Below are 27,968 nucleotides of genomic sequence, written 5' to 3' on the forward strand. Positions count from 1 at the left end.
AATTGGGTTCAAATTTGTGATTTTCCTTTTGTTATACCTGAATCTATTTACTATTATGGCAATGTCCATCAGATTGTGTGTTGAGCTATCTTTAATTTACTCTTTTGAGTGAGGCATGCACAAAAAGAGGCATGTTAGATAAGACTAAAAGCAAAGCAATTATGAGACTTTTGCCTTGTGACTAATATGAAAACACAGGCAATAAACTCAAACAATACCAGAGTGACTGAGTGACTAATGTACTCATGGCTGCTTTTACATGGGAGGCATTACTATGCTGTACATACAAATGCACTGATTATTTGATGGGTAGTGCTAAGTCTTTAGCATCTTCAGATGTGCTACTAAACATCACTCAAAATGTAGTATGGGTTCAGAAGCAGTTATGGGTATAGGCCCAGTCAAAGGGGAGAATGTGTTTGTAATTGATAGAGACAGAGAAGTTGTGAAGAACAGTGGGTTTAAAGGTTTGTCTTTGAGATGAAGTTAAGATGTCTGAGCAAAAAAGTAGAGTTATGGTTAAAATCATGACCATGAACAAAGATGAGAAACCCAGATTTGGTGGTGTTCAATGAGTGTGCTAGTTGGGATCATGAGTTAGGTGGGGATACTTCAGTGGAGAGAAGTAGAGAGAAAAATAATGGATAAAAAAATAAACTTTGGTTTAACTGCACAGAGAAGGTATTCAAGAAAAAATGGACATATTCTGAACAAATAGGTCTGATTAGATCTATTTAAAGCAATATCATAGTAAAAGAATCTGTTTTTTTAAGAAAGGGTACTGATGACTGTCAATATAGTAGATTAACAAGGGAGAAAATGCCATTTTATTCCCAACTTGTAACAGAGTTTTTTGAATAATGAAAACAAAAAAAGATAAAAATATGGTGATATAAGGAGCAAAAATTATTAGCCAAAATAATTATTAGCCAAAACAAAGCATTTTTTTCCAATGAAGGAAGTATTTTGTTCCTTTTTAAAATTTTGCTTCATAAATCATGATGGAGAAAAACTTTATTTCTGTTCAGTAATCTATATCTAGGCATAAAATTTCTTTGTGATGGCTATATCATTATCTAAACATATTTAGTAAGTTTATATGTGTGCCACTCTATCAGATACTATAGAATTAGTCTTTCTGAAGAAGAATGTGCTACAATGAACAAGTTTAAGAAATGACTGTTATAGTTAACTTTTGTAGAGGTTTCTTTAGATGCCACTTAAGCTGTAAAATATGAAATTTTTCCCTCCACCAGGGACACAATGCATGTTCATAAAGTTGTAGGGACTCAGGAAAAAGCACAGTGAACTGAAACCAGATAGGTGATTTCTTTCCCCAACTCCAATACTTCCTCTGTGTGAACAGACACTTGTCCCCTGACCTTTCAGAGGCAACAGTTTACTGTGGTGTTGGACTAGACTTTTTTAAACTTTTATATGCCTCCCGATCTCCTGGAAATTCCTGTTGCCAGGCAGATTTTGATTCAGTGGGGGCTGAAATTCTGCTTTGCTAACAGGCTCCTACTTGAGACTGAGTCTGCTTGTCTACGTACCAGACTTTCAGCAGTAAGGATTTTTAGATGACTTCTGAAGTCCTTTTCATCTCTAAAACTCTGAACTTTGTCCTAACCTTAACCTAGAAGAAAAAGATTATGTCGTGACATTAAAAATCAGAAGAACATTTATTTTCTTTATTTATTGTGACTTTTATTAATAGTGAGCATTTGTTCATGGTAGATTTTTAATCATTTAAACTTGTCTTCTGAAAAGTTCCATAAACTAGGATTGTTTGTCCACCTTATTTATTTATGGGTGGAAAATGAGTATAATGCAGTAGATTGTCTCTTTTTTTGCCAGGACTGCACTGGTACTTGGAGGACTAGAATTACATATTCTTGCCTCTATTGCCTTGATATTTTTTTAGTCCACAGAATAGAAATAGATAGGAACTTGCATTATAAATAATTCTGCTTAGAATGTGACTACTTGCAGGGAAATATCAGAATACTTAGCAATCTGCTGAGCCTGGAATAGGGAGCAACTATACTTAATGAAGGAAAGAACAGTCTTGTACTGGGCATAATCACACCTGAGTTACATTTTGGTAACCAGACATGGTAACACATGAACCAGTGACTAGACAATGCTGTGAAAGATTCTGACATATAAAGCATTAATTCATTATGTCAGAGTTTGTTAAATGGGCTTTAAATCTATACTGTACAATGGGTGAACCTATTTTTGATGGGTTTATTGCAATGCCGATTGGTATGCATCTATGTATCTTCTGAAAATATATTCTTCCTGAGGCAAGTAATACACTGTAATCTTGTAAATGTGCTGAAAGGGTAAATTTGGATATTGATCAGTTTATTTTTAAAGAGCATGTGCTTCTCACTATCGTGACTTGTAATTTTTTTTCTTAAAGGAATATTTAAAAGAACAGCTGTTTTCTATGAATGGTTCAGAGGAAAAGCCATTACCCATCCGACCTTTAAAGATGACCTTGAGCACTGTGGAAACTCAGCCTTCTGCCTTTAACCCTTTCCATGTGCACAAAGTGTTTAGTGAAGACATGCTAGATCAGGTATGCAGAAATTAAATCGTAACTCTAATTTAAATGTGTGGGTTCTCTATGCAAGTAAGAAAATGCTTTGGTTTGTATATGTACTCCTAAGTTTTTTTCTTTTCTTTTTTTGGCTAGGAAGCAAAAATTCTCTATTTCAATTTATATGGTCTATACAAATTGTCTTTTAAAAGTTGTATTACCTTCTATTTGTCAATCTGATTCATCTGTTTTTAACTTTTGACCAGGTCAGTTTGCCATGGGCAGAGGGAACATCTGTTAGGCTGTGTCTACAGAAGGCACAAAGAATCAGGCATTTTGTAATATTCTTCCTCTCCCTTGTCACCTCATATCCCCTGAGAGATTCACAAAACACCTTACAATCTTTAGGAGTGTATTAGATTAGTTAGAAAATAATTTTAAATGAATTACAAATAGAACATTGAGCTTCTATTTTAACATTGAGCTTCTATTTATAACCCTAAACACATCCCCAAACATCAAATGAATTTTGCTAATGACCTTAAAGCAAGAACATTTGGAATAAAGTCAATGTGATAAACCCCATACATTTTTAAGTGTCAGATTATCCATTGTTTAAGCTGCATGTTTCAGTAGTTACATTAAAAAGATCATCTTTCCACCAAAGTTTTTGAACCTGAAGTTGCTTTGCTTTGTTCATTCTTCTGGTGGCTTTTCCCAGAAACCTCTTGACAGACAATTTGAACTAATAGGGCAGAAGAGAAGGATTGCTTGACCTAGAGCTCTGAGGAAAATAAGAATTAAAACAATGGCCTAATTCAGCATGCAGATAATATTTTTACTATGCCCGTTACAATGCTCGTCTACATTCATCAATACTGTAGTAGAATAAGACCTTCAAATGCTGACAACCCAGGGCAGAATTCTCCTGCTCTATGACAGGATTGTAGTGCTTGATTAATCAGCAGGTGACAGGGGATAGCTCTTGTTGGATTTTAAACATCAGCCTGGACTCTTGTTATCCAAACTATTTAGTTTTAAGGAGCATAAGCATCTATAATACTTTAAAACAAAATATATTATGTATGTTTGAGTTTATTGGCTCTTTTTCTGTATTGTACATTAGATTGCTTCAAGCCATAAATAATTATTGTTGCTGTTAAATTATCCTTACTTCATTTAAATAAATAGCATGTTCTATTGAGTTCTGAATTATGAGGTCATTTTTCACAGGATTTTTTTTCTTCTTACTTTGTTGTGAATTATCTATTAATGAGAAAAGAGAATTATTTATGCTATTTATACCTGCAGGTCCTGATAGTCTCCTTTTAAGGCATTTTCTTGACCAAAAAGATAACATTAATATCATACTCTAATTATGGTGGGTCTTATAAGTTGAGTCTTAGAACTACTAAGCCTTTTTTTAATCAAACTTTTGGGAGCTAAAAAAATATAAAGTGATTTATGCAAAAGTTGCCTGTAGAGTGATCTATGCAAAAGTTGCCAATTATTTTGCTTTGTTTTTCAAAGAGTCACCCTCCCAGAGAAACTTGTTGGGCAAATGCCATTAACACTTGGAAGAATAACGACTCAAGAAATTGATTTATATTTTTATAAGTAATGACTACATCCCCAAATGGATTTATAAATTAATTGCTGTCTTTTTGGAATAAAAACCTTCTTCTGTGGACATGATTGATGTTATCTGTCTAAGTCCTTGTTCTGGACCCCCCTCCTTCTTAGTTAGTCTATCACAGCTGGAGCTTTAATTTACTGATCATATTAACTCTGATTAATAACTAACAATAGTTTCTTCTCATTTATCAACAGTCAGCCATCACAAAGTGGAACTGGAATTGGTCAAACTTGCTGCCAAATTATCTGGGACTGGATAAGATGACCTTCAGTGTGCTGCTCAAAAATAGGTAAAAAGATTGGGGATCTTGGGGGGTCTGGGGGTGGGAAGATCATCTGTGCATGTGTGTACACAAGTGCAAGGTGTATCATTTTGGGAAAAGGCAAAAATATTTTGTCAGTAGAGAAATATCTTATTTTTCTCCTTCTCCAGCCTCTCATCTTGAAAGAATCTGGCTAAAATTTTATAAGCCTACTTCCTAAAGTCTGTTTTCTGTACTGAACATTTGCAAAATTTGTTTCTAAAATGAAATTAGTTGATTTCAGTCTCAATTTTAAATATTTTTAACTTTGTATACTTAATAGTTCACTATTGTAGACACCAAAAATTATTGACTCAAATGACATTATCATACTATACCTTTGTTTACAACAATTAAATGAATGCATTCAAAATGCCAGACCAAATCAACTAGTCTAATCAGGGGAAACATATAAGTAAAACTGTCATGATTGAATTTTTTACTTTTCAGCCAGTTATTTTGGCACTGCCTTGTTATAGCCTCATTTGCATATTATTTTATACACATGCACCCACATACATATACATACCATTATAATACAATAAAATAATAATATGATTTCAGCCTAGTAACTTACACTTGTAATTTATTTTGCATACTATATACACATTTTCTATTTTTTATTAATTTACATAGATTTTATAAATATATCTTTCCAGTTTTCAGTGAATTCCTGTAAACTTTCAAAATTAAATTTCTCTATCAATTTTCACATTTCAAATTGCATATATATGTATGAGACTCCTATATTACTCATATATGCTCATAATATGCTTATAATATTTTTATATGATCTTTGGGATATATTCCCAATTTTATTTTTTGCAAAAATGTTTTTTTCCCTGAAAGGAAATAATGATAGTGACATAGTAGATTTGCTATATTATCCCTGAGAAATCTGGGTGCATATTTAAAAATGCCCTATAGGAGAAAGATTGTAGTATTTCCTAGATGAAGGGTTAAAAAAACAAAGTCAGCTTTATTGCTAATAAAAACTATTGGTTAAAGGTATGGTCATAATGGTATTCGTAATATTTCATCCTGAATTAAATCACACACCCAACATGAACAAAGCGAGCAATTGTGAAGCTTTCCCATCAAGGACAGAGCCTTCCCGTAGCAAGCTTACCACCTGGCAGGCAGTGATCCAAAGTGCATCCTGTTTGTGCACAATGCACTCCAGAGGTGCTCCTATCCTTCCCAAAGTTGTCTGAAAAGGTGAGAGGAAGTATCGATGGTTACATGATGTGTAACCTATAGTTACATGATGTGTGCACAATATTAAATGTCTGTCTGGAAATTTGGAAGGATAAGTAATTTTGTCCTGCTCTTTGTAAAGTTTTGAGTTTATGCAGACTAAGTGTATAATATTTTACTAATTTTTCTTCATTTGGGAGTTACTGCTTCTAATTCACTAGTTGGTACTCTAGGGATGACATGTCCTTCAAAACTTACTGCATTTGTGTTGCATAATAGTCACTTCTGAGGGAATTTGTGCTTTAACCATAATTACATATGGTTATTTTTGTTTAATAACTTTAGATATACTTCAATTAGGTCACTAGCTATTATTAAAGTCTATTTCCCTAAGATATGTGCATGAATGAGTGAGAGAAAGGAACTTTTGCAAATTTAGCTAGAAATAACAGGTCAAAACAGTTCTCTTGGAAAAAAGGTCATGAATTTTTAATAGAAACAACTAGAATCTGGTCTTAATAAGAACCTTAGATTTTTAAAGAATGGAACAAAAAACATTCTACTGCAAAATACCACACACCACAAGCTACCATGAATTTTACTGATTTACTTTAAAAGATGAAAGATAGCTAAGAGTTTTTAATCTCTTATCACTTTCCCATTTATTTTAAAGAATGTTATTTTTGAGTTTTGATTAATGTTGAATGAGCAATGAAATTGTTTTTGCTATTTTCTGTAAGATACTCCCTTGTTAGGATTTATCTGAGAATGCTGACTTTTTAAAAAATAGTGCCTTGAATTTTCTGACAACATGGTTATCTATAAGATACATATTTGATAATGAGACCTCAAAACACTGAGCTTTTAGAATGAGGATTATATATGCTATCCAACATCTACAGAGTTATACTTTTGCCTGCAACCATGGTCTTTGATTAGGCAAAACTGAGGAAGAGAACCAAGAGCAGCTCTGCTGAATATGCTTGGTTCTTTCTTCCAAATTCAATTAAACATACCACATGTTCCCTTTTGCTCCCTTTGTGGGTAATATATTTGTGCTAATGTGCCTCTGCATCATGACCTACATGTATGAATGAGGCTGTGAATGTTGTCTGAGGGCATGTTACAAAGAAAAGTGAACTCAAATACACAAGTATGAAAAAAAAGTCCAGGAGAAGGGAATCCTTTCTATTTACCTCTTAAATTTCTTGTGCCTACTCTTCAACTTCCATATGTGAAGCAAAACATCTATAGACTTAACTTCTGCAGTGAACAGACTTCCCTCACCCCCCCAAAACAAGATTCAGATGGGAAAGCAGGATCCCTGGTTTTCTGGGGCTTAGCTCCAACTTTGATTTTCTTATCTTTAAAAAGAAATAATAATAATTACATAGCTACCTCATGGATATCATTATCACAATCATAAGTTAAAGTCTATGGAAATATTTTTGAAAGTTGAAAATGTGATACATATTCAGAAAAATAGTAACATAGCAGCAGTTTAGTTCTGTCATGTAAGGAAATAATAAATTCCATTTTGGATTAGTTGCAAGATCAAGCCTCCAGACCAAGTTTATACAGACTATAGGCCTAAACCAATAGGGAAGATCAGGACACTTATCAGATCAGACCAGGCAGTGGGCCCCTAGATCTGGAAGATCAACAGTGAGAAAATGAGCAAGGAAGAGAGTCAAAAGGCCAAGTAAACCACTGAGGAGATCAGAGACATAAGAGATGAATACTTGAGGGACAGTTCAGACACATGAAAGAGAATCTGCTGAGTGCCAGTCGTATCTGTTACCTGAGACCATACTGGCATTGGTTCCACACACTGGATCTGTGCTGACTCCCAAGGCAGAACAAATCTTGAAGTGACTGCCTGAGTCCTTGGCAGGGATGTTCCCTCTGCTCACTATCAGACCTCATCTTAAAACACCTCCCTCTAATTCATGATGCTTCTGTTGCCTTCTTCATGTTCTTTGGATTCTCTAAGTTTTTTCCCACTGCAGGGTCATAGTACTTGCATTTCCCTTCGCTCTTCACATGGCCAGCACCATCTTGCCCATCTGGAGCAAATATTACCTCCTGAGAGTGATTGTTCCCTATCACCCATCTAAAGCAACCCTCCTGGTTACCCTAGCTTTCTCCTAAACTGTGTCTCCTTAACTGAGTTATCACTATCTGAAATCTTTGTTTCTGTTTGTTTAAACTTTACCCCCAGCAGTAAAATACAATCTTTTTGAGATTAGCACCTTGCCTACATATTTCAACTGTGATCCAATACCTAGAACAGCCCTGGGCACATAGTAGGCTCTAAGCAATATTTGTTGAATTAACTAATGAATAAATGTGGAAAATGCTGAGAAAAAAGCTGGCACCTGACATACAAGTATAAAGTAGGTATACTAAAAAAACATGATATTTGATTAATAGTCATTTAAGTATAAGAAGTGTACTGTGGTAAATCACAAGTAAAAAATTATCTAACTGCATATTTATTGTCTGCATTTTCAAAATTTGGATGAAAATCAGGTTAAACTCATGTTTCAAATGCCTATTATTGTTGTTGTTGTTATATGAAATTTGGCTCAGACTAAAACAGGAAGATATTCTTTTTTTTTTTAATTAATTGATTCAGTTCAAACCTTATCAGCAATAAAGTTTGTTTTTTACTCCATGATTCCTAAGTCTTTTGACATTTGGGAAATGGAGTTTGGATTTCTTAAATGATACTAAAAATGAAGGTGAAAAATATGATGTGCAGTTAAATGACAATAGCTTCCAATCAAGCCTTCATAAATTACTTGAATGATTTTTGGGGTATTTGAAGAAACACAGTAGCTGATACCTCAGAAAGGAGATCCTGAATATGTATTAATGACATATACGTTTCAACTTAGAAAGTTTGCCACCATAGAAAATAAAGACTCCTTCGAGGGTCAGAAAATCCAACATATATATCAGTTCTATACTTTTACCTTTAATGCTGTAAAGAATAAGTACAGTGATTGTACATTGATCTTTTGAAATAATAAAGGTACTTTTCACAGTTCCTTACTATTCGTTTCTTGCTTTCATTCTTACCCACTTTAAAATAAATCCAGACTAGCAAATGAGATGGTGATTGCATTTCAGGAGAGTGCACCAAAAGGAACACTCTATTCCTTCACTCGTGGCGGATCTCCAGATTGCCATTTTGATATTGTTTTCTTTGTCACTGGAACAAATTTATGTTGCTCCTTTTCTCTTTACCTTATTTATTCCAGACTAATTCCCAAGAATTGTGTTGTTGAAAATAATCTGTGAATACAGTGGAGTGCTCTGCTATTTTAACCATCTAAATATACTGCATATGAGTTTGGCTTCGAGTTGAGCAAACACAATTAAATATGATGGCAGGAACAGCAGAAGGGGTGGTGGTGGCAGATTTCTGGCTATCACTTTGGGGCCTTTCCAGGTGGACAATAACCATGCATCTGAGAGGAAACAGAGATTAGAAAACATGTTGGAAAAGAGCTGTTGATCCTACAGTTGATTGTCTGCTTTTAATAATAATAATTATTAAAGTATTATTAGAGTACCTTTTCCCTGTATCAGATTATAGTGTGTGCCCTGCTGTGTGTGGAGAGTAGGAAATATCATCTCTGGCTTCAAACTGCACACATTGCACTCTCAAGTGACCATTCTCAGGCAGTGCTACCATTAGCACAATGTTTATAGTTGCTCACAGCAGTAAATTCCTGGTGCAGCAGCAGGCTGCCTGGTTATGGAGAGTTAGGTTTAAGAAAAAGGAATGCTGATTTTATGAGTACACACCTCTGAGTCATTACATACATTACATATGCCATGACATTCAAATTTGGGGATTTTTTTCATGCTGCAGTTCCTTAGAGTACCCATTTCTTTCCACCTCCACCAAAAGGTCTCAGCCTCGATGACTTTCCATCCACCAGCATTCTATGTTCTAAAACAGAAGGCTTCTCCCACCCAGCCATCCTGAAATCCTACAGCAGAATGGCTTTTCTGCACAGAGGTTGCCTAATATGTATTTTAGGATGTATAAATGCAACACTCTGATACTCAGAATTTCTCAAGCTAAGGTATTTGGTACGTGAACCAAATAAATTCATATACATGCTTTCCTTTATGCTGGGAAACTTGTATATGTCTGTCATCCTTTATGTTATATAAAGCATTTTCACACAGATCTTCTCCTTTGACCCTCACTACAACCATGTAATGAGAGACAGGTTTGAGCAAGGTTGCAAATTATTAAATAATGTGTCCAAGGTCACTGATATTAAATGGCAGGTGGTACTCTTGCTGAAGGCTTCTCACTCTGTATCTGGCAGTTTTATCTACTGTACCCTATTCAGTTTCTTTCTTTGCTTTTTCTTTTAACTGTATAGCTGTATACTCCTTCTAATAATACTGATGATAATAGAGCACGTGCCACATGGCAGCACAATTTAAGTGATTCACATACACATATTTAACTATAATCCTATAGTAACCTTATGAAGTTGGTACATGTTATCATCATTTGCATAGAGCTCTAGGTGATAGTGCTTAGATTCTGGCTCATGTCCATGTTCTTTCCCCTACCCCCCACTCTCCAGTATTGGGGATTAAACCCAGGGGCACTCTACTACTGAGCTGCATCCCCAACCCTTCGCTAAAATTATTTCATTTTGAGACAGAGTCTCACTAAGTTGCTTAGGCTGGCCCAAACTTGAGATCCTCTTTCCTCAGCCTCTTGAGTAACCAGGATTGCAGGTGTGTGCCACTGAACCTGGCTAAGTCCATGCCCTTAACTGCTTCTCTCTAGGGTTTCTGCATAGCTTTGCTTACTTTACTCATTCAACAAATATTTTTAAGCATCTTCTACATTAGGGCTATTATTTGGAATAAAGTAACAATTTAATGTGAAATGTTATATATTGTCATGCATGGCATAATATTTTGATCAACCAGGGACTGCATATACAAAGATCCCATTAGATTATATCTCCTACTGATGTTGTGGCCATCTTAGTTTGTGTTAGAGTCTATGATGTTTGCCAAATGACTACATAGCCTAAAGACATGTTTCGCCTAACCTGTCTTTATCATTGAACTGTTAACACATGACTTCAAAGGGTCCTTCAGTGCTACTCCATACAATTTCCAATCCATTTTGAATTTTCATTTTGGCTTTTCCCCTCTTGCAATGTAAATACTACTCTCAGCAACTAACTTGCCATCGCATACTTTACCAGGGAGATGAAAGCCATCTAATGTGAATCTCCAAAACTTTCTTCTTAATCTTCAATTTTGTTTCGGTCATCTCCAAACTTTTGGAGAAAGAGAATCTTCTTCCATTTAAAACTTAAGAGTTAAGTTGATTAATTAGATTGTGCAGGGCCTGAGGACTAAGAAGTTTGGAATCTCAACAGTAGACTTGAAAGAATCATCAAAGCTTTGAAGTAATGGAGTGACAGGAACAGGGAGCTACTTTAGGACATTAGTAACATCTGAGGCAGAGGGCAGGATAACTAAAAGGAGGGAAGGCCATGTTAGAGAAAATGGCTAGGGACAGATATAAAAGACATTCCTAAGCAAGTTAAGGGCTCAAAAAATCTATTAATTTGCATAAAAGTAGTCATATTAGGGCTGGGGTTGTAGCTCAGTAGTAGAGCACTTGCCTAGCATGTGTGAGGCACTGAGTTCAATTCTCAGCACCGCATATAAATAACTAAAATAAAGATTCATCAACAACTTCAAAAAAAAAGTAGAGGCATATTTCTGCCTCTTTGAAGAGAGTGTGACTAACATTCTTAAGGTAGAGAAGCATTGTGCTCACCTTTTCTTCAGAGAGTGAGTATATCAGTTCAGACCCTCCGTGAAGCAGATGCCAAGATGGAATTAAAGGTTCAAGAAAGTTTTTTCTTTGTTTGATTTTGGTTTTGGTTTTGGGGAGCAATACACATGTAGGTTAGAAAAGAAAAAGAGGAATAGGTAGGGAAGACCTTTAGACCAAGTTGCTGATCTGATACCTAAGAAAGGAAAAGGTGATGTTGAATTACATAGGAAAAGTCAGTGTCAGACAGCAAGGTAGTTCTAAGAGTTTTCACAAGGTCATGGGGAACTTCTTGAGCTATAGCACCCACTAAAATAATCCTGTGTCTTACCAGGAGTGGGCTGGTTGTAGTCCTTCCACCATTCTCAGACACTGGCTAAGAACAGCATAGGAGAAGCATGGACTCAGCACAAATACCATGGTAGATGCGAAGGAATGACAGCTGGGGCCATGATGTCAGCTGTGCTAACTGTAGATTTCAGTGGTGATTTTCTATGGCTACCAGAGTGGGGATGGAAAGAGTGACTCTCTTATATATAGAAAGATTATATAAGTATATGTTATATAAGCTAACAGGAATACAATTTAAATAAAGGTCTCCATTACTTCAGTGAGAAAAGAGACAGCCTAAATAAATATGTTAAATGCTATTGACAGAAATGCAGAATTGGCAACATTTTGATGAAAAGAAGGTATAATAATTTCCTCAAAAGCAGCCATGGGAAAATTTTTTGCTTGTCAAATTGAACCAAAATTCACTTTGTAATGAATTTTCTTCTACGTAATTATGCATTCACATGCTGGCACTTTTGGGTTCTTGCAATGGATCAAAAGTTATTTAAAAACTTGCTTGTATAGAACACATTCTTTTTTCAATGACAATTCTTTAATTCTTCAAACACTGTTCAGACCCCAAAGCCACTGTGATGTTTTTCTGCAAAAAGTTTTAGCACAAGCTCCACCAGGAGTAGCTGTCATAGGCCCATTGATTCAGCTTGACTGAAGATGAAAAGAGTATTCACTGTTTTAAGACTTATTGGTCATCATTAAATATCTCAAGCTTGTTTATGTTGCCATATTAACATAAGGAAATAAGCTCTTTGAAGATATTTTTACTCTGACATGTTTATAAGAAAAATGTAAATGTCTACTAAATGCAATTAAGTATTATACTAACAAATCTGAACAACACTATTTTTCCTTTATTTGTATATAACATAACATTATTAATATTATGATATTCAGATGCACTGTACTGTTTTCTAACATGCTGTATATTTTTATATAAATTGGTTAGAATACCTGCAGTGCTTTCTTTTCTTTTCTGGGCATTGAATCCAGGGGTGATTTACCATTGAATCACATCTCCAACCCTTTTTATTTTTTATTTTGAGACAGGGTCTTGCTGTGTTGCTAAGGGTCTCACTAAATTGCTGAGGCTGGTCTCAAATTTATGATCCTCCTGGCTCAACCTCCCGAGTTGCTGTGATTACAGGCATGTGCCACCACATCTGGCATATATTTTAGTATTTTATTTTATTTTCCTGCAGTCCTTTCTTATATTATAGATTAAACTCTCACCCCAGTGTACCTTGGTAATACAGCTCTAAACCTGATCTCTTTTTTCCATAATATGAGACCTTTAGAAATTTTTAAAAATCAAGATATTTCAGCATACAAAGTCTATACATTGATTTTGAAATTTATTTTATAATAAAATATAAGTGGCATACATACATTGTGGTACAAGAAGATAAGATATGACATGTAAGAGCCCACTCCACCTCCTCAATCACACAAGTCTCACTCCAGTTGTAACCATTTGAAACATTTCTGTTTCTTTTTGTTTTAATCTAAGGGATATGCTGCTCCACAACTTTTTAAAATTTTGTCAACTTAAAATTACATTATTGATTCCTTTCAATGAAAAATACAGAATTTAACTCATACTACCCACTTCTTTCCCCTCCTCTTTAAGCTCTGCTAATAAAAATGTTAATTTCTCTTATTGGTTACCTTTACATAATGTTGTAAACATGGCAATGTAACTTGCCGCCCTCAAGGACAAGACCACTCAGTCCTGACTAGGATGAAATTTCCCTGAACCTAAGAGAAAGAGTGGAGGTCACTTATGAGAAGACTGACCAGCTCAAGTAGAACAACTGACTCTTTGGAAGTTAAGCACTTCTGATATTTACAAATGTGAAACCCATGTGAACAGCTCCTATGCCTTTGTCAACCTTATCCTCTCTACTTCTCTTACTGGCATCCCTCAACTCTGTCCTTGCAAGACCATTTCTGAGCCACCACTAAGATCTTCCCTGGTCCTGTAACTCTTAAAAATATCCTGTTTTCCAAAATCTCAGGGCATTAATAACCCAAATGATCCATGTTAACATTTGGCATGTGTCCCCCTGTGTCCTTTGCTAATGCTTTTGGTGACTGGTCACCTGGAGAACAAGAATATCAAGCTCTTCTCACTTGTGAGTTATACTGTAAACCACAAAAGTGAAAGAATGGGACGCAGTTCATGCTTGTTTTAGTCAACTATTTTGGTGCTGTGATCAAAAGACCTGACAAGAACAATTAGAGAAGGAAAAGTTTATTTGGGGCCTCACGGTTTCAGAGGTCTTAGTTTATAGATGGCAGACTTCATTCTTTGGGGCCTGAGGTGAGGCAAAACATCATGGAAGAAGAGTGTAGCATAGAGAAGTGGCTCAGGACATGGCACCAGGACACAGAGAGAGAGAGAGAGAGAGAGAGAGAGAGAGAGAGAGAGAGAGAGAGAGAGAGAGAGAGAGAGAGAGAGAGACACTAGACTCAGATCACAAAATACTGACTCCAAAGGCATGCTCCCAATGATCCATCTTCTCCAGCCACAACCTACCTGCCCACAGTTACCACCCAGTTATTCCCCATCAGAGGATTAATGCACTGATTAGGTTTTCATAACCCAATCATTTTATCTCTAAACTTGCATTGTTTCATACATGAGCTTCTGCGGGGCACCTAATATCAAAACCATAACAATGCTTTTTTGGGTTCAGCCTAAATTTATTGTTTTTGAATAATTTTGTTATAGAACTTTCTTAGTTAAGGAAGTCTCAACAAGAACAAAATCTTATGAATTCACTTATTAAAAACTATATTAAACTACTTTAAATCAAATACATGTTAGAAATAATACATGTTGTATACAGTAAAAGTAAAGTACAGTAAAAGTAATCTTTTGCTCTGCCTCATCACCTATTTTATAATTTCCATCCCCCAGAGGTAGCAAATCTGACCTTTTTAATTTTCACATAAACCTTAACATATCCTTTGAGCATTGTCATTATTCTGAATAGGGTTTTAAATGAAAAAAAAAAATAGGAAAATGCTGTAATTTAGTAAAAGAGATAAAAATAGACTCATTTAGATTTCTATACAATGGGAATTTTCTAAAACCACAAAAAAATAGGGGATTTCGCAATTGACATGGAAGATTATAGATTTTTTTTTTGTTGTCAAATAATTGATTGTTCTAGGTTAATAAATTAAACCTAGTAACAAATCCTAGGGTACAAAAATTTTGTCTGGTCTGACTGGATTTATAAAGAAGTCGGTAGCCTGATTAAGGCCTTGTTGTTTACCTGTCTCTTCTCCAGAAAGCTCTTTATGCATATGCATCTGGTTCAACCCAAAGCCAGTGCTGAACATCCATTTCAGCAAGTCAGAGTTGTAAAGTGTTTGAACATAGGACTCCCTGGAAATTGACAACTTAGTGTAAAGGACATTCCAGATTCTTGTTCTTTTATTATACAGAGAATACATTTGCTAGTAGACAAAAGTATTACATAACCCACAAAATATGCTGTGTTGATTATAACAACATATCTATCCCATTATTTAGTCCAGGAAAACTTTGAATAGATAGGTAGATCTTAGACTTTAATTCATCCACCCATCAAACATTCACTAGACACAGCAGATAGAGGTAAGCCAAACACAGCACCTGCTGTCAAGAAATTAAAAATCTAGTAGAGAAGATTTAAAAAAAAAAAAAAAACTGTGGGTGTAGCTGTAATAAAGATTCATACCAGTTACCATAGAACTATAATAGAAGATCACAAAGGAGAGAAAGCCAATTCAAGCTGAATTTAGGGGAGTCAGAAAACACATATGAGTGGGGGCAGTAATAGTTCAACTCTGTCAGCCAGATAGTCAAGGTGAGAGGTAGTATAGACAGAGTTCAACATAGGTAGAAACAACATGAAAGAGACAGTGTTGTAGTTTGGATCTAAAATGTGCCCCAGAGACCCATCTGTTGAAGACTTCATCCCCAGCCCTGTGGTGCTGTTCAGAGGTGGGGGAAGCTATAAGAGGTGGAGTATAGTACAAAGAAGTTAGGTCACTGAGGGCATGCCCTGGGAAGGGAGCTTGGGACCCCAGCCCCTTCCTCTCTGTCTCCTGGCCACCATGAATTGAGCAACTTTGCTCCACCATATACTCTCCACCATGATGTATTTACTGCCTTGCCAAAGGCTAAAAACAAAAGAAACAACTGACCATGGACTGCAACCTCTGTAATCATGAGCCAAAATAAAGTTTTTTCCCTTATTAAGTTGATTATCTCAGGTATTTTGTCAAAGTGATAGAAAGCTTACTAATACAGATAATATCTCGTATCCAGGCTGTTTTGGCTAGAGTAATGGTTTCTTCACAGCATTTTTCACTTTTACATCAGTACTATTGGCAACATACATGAACAGTGAGTAAATGTTAGGCTTCTCAGGACAAAGTCAGATACTAGGTTGAGTGAGGGGTGCAGGAGGGGAAAAGGGAGCAACTGTTCAATTTGAACCTACAGGTGAGGAATACTAAAAGAGTTACAGATTCTTTCTTTCAATTCCTTGTCCTCATCTGACCTGGAAGTTTCTCAGGCACGTGTAAGTAACTGATGGGCCTGTGTAATCATAGATCAAATAGCCTTGTAGTCTGTCACTAAAATTCTGTTTGCCTTATTTTTATATGGCTTCAATGGGATGCATCTTCTTGAAGACACACTTGGTTGTGCTAGTTTAATAGTGACCTTGGTCAAGTATGAGAGGTGTACCTGATTTGTCTTGCGGTATTCTTGCAGTCTGTTCTGCAGTTGCAGAGTCTGTTCTTTTGTACTTGTTTCCCTCTGGATGATAAGGGTTACCTGACAGCAGTGGGAATGCCTAGAGAGGTAGCGATGCTTCCAAGTCAGTGTGTTTATGTTTGCTGCTCCAAACTGGCTGGTCTAAGATGGCCTCAAACTGAATTTCTAGATCCCAAAGGGCTTCTGACAAAGAAACTAAGTGAAATGGTTTCTTAACAAATTGTTCATTTTTTTATCTCTTAACCCATAATCTAACAAGGATTTTAGGACTGAAATTTGATTTCAGCAGAAGTATGTACATATAGATGCTTCTTCATAACAACTCTGAAAATGTGGATTATATGTGTGATTTTAATGCATTTGTTGGAAATAATGTTATTTTTCACAAAGTAAAAGCATCCATAATTTTGCTACAAGGAAGAATATTTGCTTCCTCTCACACATTTTATTTAATAATTTTACTTCTTTAAAAGCAAAACAGCACACAATTTGAAAATGAAATTTCCCCAAAGTGTTCAGTTTGCTAATATGTTTTTCATTTTCTTCATTATGCTATAGTGGAATGTTGCCATACTTTGAAATGTGCAATTTATCTCCCAGGAGGCAACAGATGGTAGGACTAATCTGTCTTTTGGTACAGGATTTATCGTGAGAGATGGTATCTAGGACTGCATGATATGGGAGCCCTGCCCTCAAAAAGCATTAACTCTTGTGTCCATTGCATCATTACAATCTTTATACAAATTGTATTATTTCTGAACATGAAAAATCCTGCAAAATGGAAGGTTTTTTTTTTAACTTTTTAAAAAGCTTCTTTTCTCTTAGTTTATATAAGAAATACTTTGTCTAGAAAGTGTTTGAGTTATGAGTTGCTCAGCCTTCTATCACTCTAACAAAATACCTGAGATAACCAATTCTAAAAGAGGGAAGGTTTAATTCAGCTCTCAGTTTTAGAGGTTTCAGCCCATAGTTGGTTGGCTCTGTTGATTTGGGATCTTTGGCAAGGTATTATATCATGGCAGGAGCATGTGGTGGAAGAAGTCTGTTGACCTCCTGACTGGGAACAAAAGAGAAAGATGAAGATACCAGGGTCTCACAATTCCCTGTGAGAGTTTGCCTCCAATGACTTCCTACCAGGCCCTACCTCCTAAAGGCTCCACCATCTCCCATTAGCACTAGGATCAAGTGCCTTAATACATGGGCTTTTGGGGGACATTCCAGATCCAAGCTATAGTGAGTTACTTCAGTTATGTTGCAGTCGTTTTCTTTATCAAATGCCTCATTGCTGGAAGACCAGGTGACCTCTTTGGCAGGAGATAGTTTTGTTGATATTTCACCCAAGTCTTGACCTTACCACTACCTTTGAAAGTCTGGGCAGTTTGGTTTCATGTAGGAATATTGATTGGCTCATACTAACCAAACCCACAAGAGAACATTTAAAAAACCAGGGTTCTATTTTACCAATTTACAATGAAAATGTAGCATCAGACAGATCTGGTTATTCTCTCCCTTGAGTCAAATTGATTTCAGAATTGATTTGGCTTATGATTGAAAGTTCGTGGGTTATTAGGAGTAAGATTATCCACTATGTCTTCCATTAGGACAGGATTCACATGTTGTCCTTGTACTGAACTATACTAACAATGTTTTACTTTCTGGACATTTTTAGTCTTCTGCTGACTCCTCTGCTATATTATCCCTTTAAATAGAAGCTCATGAATGCTTAACTCACAAATAGAAAATATTTTTATCTTGAGTGCAAATTCCAGGAGAATAGTTATTTTTCTGTAGTGCTGTGATCTATTAGTGATATCTGCCACAGACAGGAAAGAATGGTGGCTTAGCTGACACATATGTGCTCATGCTAGTTTAAATCTCACCTTTAGAAAAATGGAATCAAATAAATACTGTGATTATTTATATTTAAGAACCATGTTCTGTAGTCTTGGAAATTCTTTGGGAACATGCTTTCAAGGCAGGAAAAACATCTTTATTTTCTCATTTTATGGTTTAGAAAACATTTGTCTTCAGGAACATATTGAAGGTAGAATTAGTGTGGAGAGCTGAGCAGTTCCCCAAACCCAGAGTTTCTGACTTATGGTCCAACTGATGAACCATAGTAATAGATCTAAGAATCACCAAGACTGATCACTTTATTTTCCAACTTAATTTGAGATATCACTTTTCATTTATAGGATTAAGTATGTTATTCTTTTAGGTCAGCAAAATAAACACAAGGACTGTTATATAGATCAATGGTACTTAAACATTGGTACATTAGAATAATTTGGGAAGAGTGTTAAAAAAAAAAAAAAAAAAAAAAAAAACAATGCCCAGGTCTCCCACTGACCAAATAAATCAGAATTTCTAAGGTCATATGACAATCATTATTATTTTAAATTTTTTTCCTGTGATTTGTATTTGCAGCCAGAATTAAAATCATTGATAAATAATTTTACAATTTGTTGAAATGATCATTTTGTAACTGCTTAAATAACCATTGTTGATATTTTCAGTTAAGCTCTTGAATAATCAATGTTTTTGATCAGTCAAAATTAATCCTTCCAAATAAATTATAAATTAAGATTGGATTAGTACATATTTTTATTCCATAATTTTTAGGATAGGCAACAAATGGGAAATTGGAAAAAAGGCAATGATTATGATGATAATGAATAATAATCCTGATAGTATGCCATGATAAAATCAGGTATACCATGTTGGTAAAATAAATGTACAGAAATAGTATTCACTCTTATTCCATCAGTTCCAGTTTCTGATGAACAGAAACATGGTAGTAGAGATCTGAATAAGTGCATCAGAATATCATGCAGGTACTTGTCCAGTTCAGGGCACTGTTTACTGATAATGTGTACAGTGATACAAATGACTTGTTAATATCATGGGCGAGAAAATGAATAGTAACTTTGCTAGAATAGTAACTTTGGGTTATTTGGTGCTCATAGAGTATTATAATTCCCTTTGCCATTTAAATGTGGCTAAACTTTATCCTATGTCTGTAGCTAGTTGAATAACAGGTATTTACCTTTAAGTGATTTTAATAGTTACTTAAATATTATTGATGTTTTGAAAATTCGTTGTACTACAGAAATAAAGCTACAATATGGAGCCCTGGAGGGAGGGAGATTCCCATCTCTGCTCTTTCCTTGATTTCCCACCACTTTACCCTCTGCTAGGCTGCATTTCAGCTTAACAGCTCTGATCATCATTTCCATTTTCTGTCTCACTGTTCCCTCTCATTTTCTTCTCTAGTTCACACTTTGAGAGGATAGGGAGGGAATAGTGTGTTCATGTTTTTAAAGGCTTTCTGTCCCCAGAGTAAAATATTGTGCTCAGGAGAAAGTTCTGAGAGTCCCAGCCACACTTCAAGTGGACCCCTTGAAGGCAAGCAGCTTGAAACAAAATGTAAACATTCCCCAATTGGATTAATCATTTGCAGATAATTAAAACTAAGAGACTATCTCTTCATGAACTAGAATCTACCTACTTTTGCTGAAAATAGATATTGTGTATAGCAAAAGAGCTGGCATTGTAGAAGTCCTCCTAGAGCACAGAGAATTCAGAATTGCCACTCTAAAAGTTGACATTATGAAGTATGTCATTGAGGAAAGCTTTTTTTTATGTTACTCTTGGATTGGCAGATTATGACAAAACTACATTCATGTTACTTGAATACATCTTTTGTCTAGTTTTACATGCTTTTTGACTTGTCTAGAAAATGACATATTGAGGTTTTCATTAGCTTTAACCAGGTGTGATTTTCTTCTGGAAGATACCCTGGCAGGACTGCTGTTTAAGGCGAATAAACCAGTGAAGCTCATAAAGGCCACAGCCCTTCTTCAGATGGTAGCAATGAGCTGAAAGACTCATTAATCAACCACAGAGTCACAGGTGTGATGTCTTGCCTACAAACTGCCAACAGACTGTGAAAGTCACATCCGACAGGCTAAATTGTCAAAGTAGAGCCCATCCATAACATTTTAACACACCAATATTCCAACTCTTTTGTCTTTAATATTGTGATTTAGAAATGTTAAATTTCACCAAAATAGTCTGTGAAATGTTTATTTCACAAAATTTGAGTCTTGGAAAATAATCAGATGGTATTATTCTCTCCCATAATAACATTTACTAGTGTCTTTATACCTCTCAACATATTTCCTAAAGATTATTTTTTCTCCCTTTATTTTAAAAATTTCCTGTACTATGTGAAAGTTTGGAGGATGGAATTTTCCTGTATCAAAGCTTTCTCCTTAGGGAAAACCCACTTTCAACATGAGTGTTAGCTTGACTTATACCACTCAGAAGGATTACATTAATTAGAAAACATTTGTAGATATGTTTTTTAAAAAGGACCATATTGTAAACTACTTTTTTAACAGAAATTCCCTAATTTAACTACATGACCTCTTGTGTTTCTCTTTCTTTTGAACTCTTTAAGAATGTTTTGTTTTAGTTCAGTTTATAAAAAATTGGTGCACAACTAAAAAAGTCAAATTAAACCTTAAGTTTGACATGTGGTTTTGTCTAGAGTCTCACAACAAAATTAGAGTTGGTAAAATTTCAAATGAATATGTAGTTTGTGCTTTAGGGAGGTTTTCAATGAAATCAAGTAAAATATGTGTGAGAGCCTTAAACAAATCTGACATTTCCAGATCTCATACTATAACTCCTGCTGTATTTTTACTTTTTCACAAACGGAAGCTAACATATAGCATTGGATGGTTTTTATATAATATTCTCATTGTAGTTTCTCATTGTTCACATTAAAACATTAACTAGTACATTGGTGTTCATCAAGCAAAAGACATAAAATTAAGCATGGTACAATCATAATTGGGTGGATTTGCTAGGACCTGGCCCCTCAAAACTTTTTTACATTAGAAATGCAGAATATCAGGACTCACCCAAGACCTGCTTGATGAATATCTGCATTCTCTCAAGATACTCAAGTGCTTATTATGCAATTAACTTTGAGTAGCATTGGGTGAAAGTGAATTGGAGCATTCTTTTCTCTTACTAGTTTTTACCTGCCTTTTAAATCTCATCAGAGCAAATACCTTTATGTGAATTGTCACATAAAAAGAAATTCAAACTGTTTAATTTTCTAGATATTTCAAGCATTATCCAATACAATGAACACCAACTTGTTTGAGGTGAGGTTTGATCTAGCTAAGTGAACATTGATACACAAAGACTAATAATATTTTACCCAAACATCTGTTTATTAAGTCTTAATATATGAACTAGGGTAGGAGAAGACAAAGTATTTGGAAAAACTGTAAGGCAAGTGGATGAAATTGGAGAACATCATGCTAAGTGAGATAAGCCAATCTCAAAAAGCCAAAGGACGAATGATATCGCTAATAAGTGGAGGATGACACATAATGGGGGGGAGGGAAGGGTTAGTGTTAGGGTTAGAGTTAGGGTTAGGGAGGGGGGCAAGTATGGAGGAAGGAAGTACTGTATAGAGGGAAAAGAGGGGTGGGAGGGGTGGGGGGAAGGGAAAAAAATAACAGAATGAATCAAACAACATTACTCTATGTAAATTTATGATTACACAAATGGTATGCCTTTACGCCATGTACAAACAGAGAAACAACATGTATCCCATTTGTTTACAATAAAAAAATAAATAAATAAATAAAAAAGAAAAAAATTATAAAACATCTTCATACACTATAAGGCAGTTCAACTGTGAAGTTCTAAAGTTCTCCCAAGGCCTCATTTTAGTTTTTAATGTTTCGTATTGAAAAGAACAGGAACGTTCTTCAAAATGATAGAACTTTTCAATGTTCATTTTAAGTTTATTACTTGAATTAAATGTTCTCCTTCATAGCTGATTCTGACTAAGCTAATTCATATCTAATTCTGACTAAGGTGTGTCATTTTTTCTTTTTTTTTTTCAGTTGCTTCTATATCCATTGGGAATAAAAACATGAATAAAAACTTAGACTAAATAGACTTTTTTTTTTTTTTGGTACCAGAGATTGAACCCAGGGATACTCAACCACTGAGTCTCATCCCTAGTCCCCAGCCTTTTAAAAAAATATTATTTAGAGACAGGTTCTCCCTAAGTTGCTTAGGACCTCAATAAGTTGCTGAGGCTGGCTTTGAACTCGAGATCTTCCTGCCTTAGCTTCCTGAGCCACCACCGTGCCCAGGGCTTAGACTAAATAGTCTCTTGAACATCAAAAAGGAGACAGAAATTGTAATTTATACCCTTAAAGGTATGATCATACTCTAATTCACATTCCTTTTCTGTCTTGACAAACTGCTTTTAGATTATATATTATATATAATAAATTCCATAAAATACTGCTATTACTATTCTATATTGACCTGACATCAATATTGGAAAACTGCTTTAAAGAAATTGGAAGGGAGAAGCTAGAAATTAATAAGTTAACTTGTAGCCCTACTCCAGGTTAAGTAAATAAAATTGAACATATTGGTACTTCCATGATAGTGTGTATACCCAATATTCTCCTGGGGATTCATGGAAGGGAGGCACCAGGATGATGTACTCTGGATGGAGACGTGCACAGAAAAAACCCTCAATAACTACTTGTGTTGGTTTAGAAATAGTTGGAGGATCAATAATAATATAGGAATACAACAAAAAGGAAATGAAAAGAATGAAACTTTGCTTAAGTCCTGAAAATTCTATGTCATCTCTAATCCTTATTTAACCAAATAAGTTGGATAGACAAAGTAAAGAATACTATGTGAAAAAACTAGAAATAATTAATAAATGATAAAAGTAAAAATTCTAATTAAAAGACATGTTTGAGAATTTAATTTACATATAGTGTTTGATACTCTAGTCTCAAAACATTTAGTTTAAGAATCCTTGAAGATGCCCCACCACCACTTTATTACTGTCTTCAGGTCAACATGTAATTTTAGCAGTTATTCTTTAGAGATGTGACAAAGATTAAAGAAAGAGCTGCCACAGGATAATCTCATTTTCAGGTGAAATAGATAATAGAATTACCTTTATTTGAATGGAAATATGTATAAAAAGGTGCTCTCATTGGAATCATTTAAAGTATACCTTGTGAGGCAGGAGGATTGCAAGTTTGAAGCCAGCCTCAGCAACTTAGTGAGGCCCTAGGCACCTTAGTGAGATCCTGGCTCAAAATAAAAACTAAAAAGGACTAGGGATATAGTTCTGTGGTAAAGTGCCCCTGAGTTAAACCCCCAGTACAAAAAAAAAAAAAAAAAAAGAAAAGAAAAGAAAAAAGAAAAAGAAAAAAAGAAGAAAAAAAAGTATACCTTGAAGTAAGTCTAATGGCAATTTATTTTTTGTCTGTATTGATAGTGGCTAGTAATTTTCTGTTAGGCTTTACCTTGGTGATTTTTATACCTGAAATAATATGAAAATGTTTTCTTTAACTGTCTAATAAGAAGTCTGATAAGTACATTTAGATACATCCAGACTCCTATCAGTGAACTTTTAATGAAACTAACAATGAAAAGGTACAACGATTTCTACTGGGATAATTACATGGGTAATTTTAGAGTAGATTTGGATAAAACTAGAAGCATTGACATGTTATACAATTAAACCTCTGTAAATGGTATGTAGAACATCAAAGGCTTGTTGCATTGTCTTTAGGACACAAAGGGAATCTGTAAAATGTTAAATGGAAGCAATTTTAAAAAATTTCTCTTTAATTATTCTAATAAACAACTCTTTGAAAATATTTGACTAATTGTTTCTTATGAATTTATTGTCTTTTTGCATTTTAAAATATAGCATTTGACATTACTTTAGACCCTTACTGTGAAGTTCTAAATTCAGTCTGCTTGTTGTCTGATTTAATCAATTAAAATGAAAGAATGAACTACAACATATCTCAGATAACTTAATTTGGGACAGTTTTACCTTGATTTGTACTCTGTGTTGGGGTCTTAAGCCCCCTTGCTCTTCTCGACCAGCGGCAAGGGAAGGGGACACTCCCCAACAAGGTCAGACTGGGATAGGTAAGGCCGACTGACCGCCCGCTCACAGCCCTCCGTGTGGAGGACAATCAGACGTGTCAGGGAGACCGTCAGAGCAGGAACTTGTTTATTGAGGAAATCACACAGCTTTTATGTAGGGTGGGGGCTGGGCGGGAACCAATCAGCTTAAAGGTCAGCAAGGCATGAGGTGTTCACGCAGGCAAGAATCCCATAAGACTATATGGCAAGCACGAGCTGATCACGTTCGTGGAACTATTGTTAACCAATCCCTGATGGTGGTCCAATTCATCGTCATTAACTATTGAAACCGCCTTTGAGGCCTTGATCTTGCTCACTCGCCAGGAAGTAAGGAATCAGCTTGAGTTAGTTAACGTGTCATTAGTCCCAACACTCTGGAGATGGTTTCCACACAAGATAGTCTCAACTATTCAATAACATTTTAAAATGTGAAGAAATTGCTTTCTACAAGGAAGAATTAAATCCTAATATATTTAGACTACTTCATATTTACCTGGTAGTATGTTGTAGATTCTTTACATAAACTTTTAATTATTAAAACTTTTGTATAAAAAGCATTCATCATATTTTCTGTTATAAACATGGGAAAATTGATTCAAAGAAAGCAAGAATTTTCAATGTCACATATCTTGTACCTGGCCAAGCTGGAATTCAAGTTTAAGGGCAGGTTGACCCCAAAACCCATGTCCTTTTAACTAGAGACTGCTAGCAAAATACAAGTTGTAATGACGAATGACATGAATATTTTTTTGTGTGTATGTAATACATTTACCATATTTTTAGAAGTCTTGTTGTGAATGATAACAGATAATGACACAGAATATAAATATGACACCTTATAAAGCACCATAAACCAAACAGTCATTTAACCACCACTGATAGCATATGCCCAGGAATGGCATATTGCCAGCATCAAGAAGCTCCTCCCCACTCTTCCAATCACTGAACACCAGGCACCACTCTCTCCCTTCTCCTTTAAGATTACGAGTGTCTTGAGCTGAGGTTGTGGCTCAGTGGTAGAGCACTTACCTAGCACGTGTGAGGCACTGGGTTTGATTCTTAGCACCACATATAAAATAAAATGAAAAGGTCCATGGACAGCTAAAAAAAAAAAAAAAATTACCACTATCTATTTCCAACACTGTAGTCTAGATTTTCTTTATTATGGTAAAATATTTATGGCATAAACTTTACCAATTAACCATTTTTAAATGTACAATTCAGTGACATTAAGTACAACCTCATGTTTATAAAAGCATTACCACCATCTATCTCCAGGATGGAACCCTATACACATTAAACAATAAGTTCCCATTTTTCTCTTCTCCCAGCCCTGGACAACCACCCTTTATGTTCTAAAGGTATGAGTTTGACTACTCTAGGTACCTCATATAAGTGGAATCCTACAGTATTTATCCTTCTGTGACTGGCTCTTTACACTTATATTAATGTCTTAAAGGTGTGTCCATATTGTAGCATGTGTCAGAAGTCCCTTTTTAAAGTCAAACAATTTTCCATAGAACCTGTGTACCACATTTTGTTTAGTCATGTCTCTGTCAATGTACAACTTGGGTTTCTTCTGTCTTTTGGCTGTTTTGAATAATACAATATACAAATGCCTAGTCCAGTCCCTGTTTCAAGCCCTTTGGGATATATATATACCCAGGAGTGGAATTGCTAGATCATATGCTTAATTCTTTGAGGAATTGTCATATTGTTTTCCACAGCACCCATTCATTCCCATAAGTAAGGTAAAAAGATTTCAATTTCACCATATCCTTGCCAACAATTGTTATTTCCTTTGGGCTTTGTGTATGTTGGTGGGGGGGGGGGTTGCTTTTTAGAAAAATATATAAATAATCATACTTTGTTTTTTTTCATTACAACTTCTTTTGATCATCCATATAGTTGAATGTATAGATAGTGTACATTTTTATTGCTTTATAGTATTCCCTTGTGTGACTATCCATCTCACTGTTGATGAACATTTGGATTATTTCTAGTTCTTGGTTATCATGAATAATACTGCTGGGAACATTCATATATGCATATTCTCAACTCTGCAATAATCACAGTTTTTAAGATGTGAAGAAATTGTGTGGAATATGTGTTTCATATATGCCTTGAAGTAAAATTACCGTTCATAGGTTATGCATATGTTCAGCTTTAGATTGTGCCAAACTATTTTCCAAAGTTTACATTTCTGCCAGAAGTATAGAGTAGATCTCATTGCATCACATCCCTACTCATACAAATGTGGTTTAGACAAATCTGTCACTTATGACATTTACTGATGATTTTGAACATTTTTTTCATACATTTATTAAGCATTTGGATAGCCTCTTTGATGAAGTGCCTGTTAGACCTCCTGTGTAATTTTCTATTGATTTCTTAGTCTTCATTGATTGCATGAAAAAATATAGACAAAAATGAATGGATAAATGGATGGGTGGATGATACAAACCCTGTGTTGCAAATGTCTTCTCCTACTCCTTGGCTTGCCTTTTCACTTTCTAAATGATGTCCTTTAAGAATTAGATGTTTTTAATGTGAATGAATACAGAAAGGAAAATTGCTTTTTAAATCTGTAACCTCACCAGAGAAAAAGTTATGTTTGATTCATTCTACTGACTTGATGTTCTCAACGTTCTAATGTTAGCCTTTCCACTGACTTTTCTGAAAATGAAAAAAAAATTAATTTAAACCTCTGAAGTTCATCTACCTCACCTGATATTTTGATGCTGATACCCAAATTCATATATATGACATTATTCCTTTATAACAACTGGCTTAAAATGTGGGTGATATGCATTCTATAAATAACTTCACAAATGCTTGTTATTAACTAATTTAACAGAATGGTCATTGAAGGAAAAGGCAGACAAACTTTTCACTCCATTTAATTGCCTAATAGTTATATTTCTATTACTAAAAATGGTTAATCCATTTTGATGGAAATCCCTCAGGTTGTTCTTGATCTGAGATGAGGGGAATCATTTTTTGTAGTACAGTACAGTACAGTCTGTTGGTATAATATCTGTGTGAGTATAGTATATATTTGCCAATTACTCAAATGTCCCATTATTCCAGATGCTAGCACATTTTCAGTTTCCACTCTTCCATCAATGACCATACTCTTCCTTTAGCAAATATCTACAGATCAACCTTTTGTCCTACTCTGTATCCTCTTAGTTGTGGCAAATGATCACTGCTGTGATTCAGATTGGCTGAGATCAGATAGTATGATCCATGATGAGAAGAGGAAAAGTGATGATGATTAACAGTGGAGTTACCCAATACTGATTTTGCAAACTT

The 27,968-nt window shown here is 35.1% G+C and overlaps 1 protein-coding gene across 3 annotated transcripts in view; it reads left to right on the top strand.

Moving 5' to 3' along the window:
• KIAA0825 overlaps positions 1-27,968 on the top strand; it is a 399,846-nt gene that overhangs the window by 197,867 nt on the left and 174,011 nt on the right. For all 3 annotated transcript variants that reach the window (XM_079146011.1, XM_079146010.1, XM_079146012.1), the window contains 2 exons: positions 2,429-2,587; positions 4,379-4,473. In XM_079146011.1, coding sequence (XP_079002137.1) covers positions 2,429-2,587; positions 4,379-4,473 — 254 coding nt within the window. The remainder of the gene's footprint in view (positions 1-2,428; positions 2,588-4,378; positions 4,474-27,968) is intronic.

The sequence above is a fragment of the Sciurus vulgaris genome (genome assembly GCF_902686455.1).
Source record: "Sciurus vulgaris genome assembly, chromosome: 6".
Classification (NCBI taxonomy): Eukaryota; Metazoa; Chordata; class Mammalia; order Rodentia; family Sciuridae; genus Sciurus; species Sciurus vulgaris.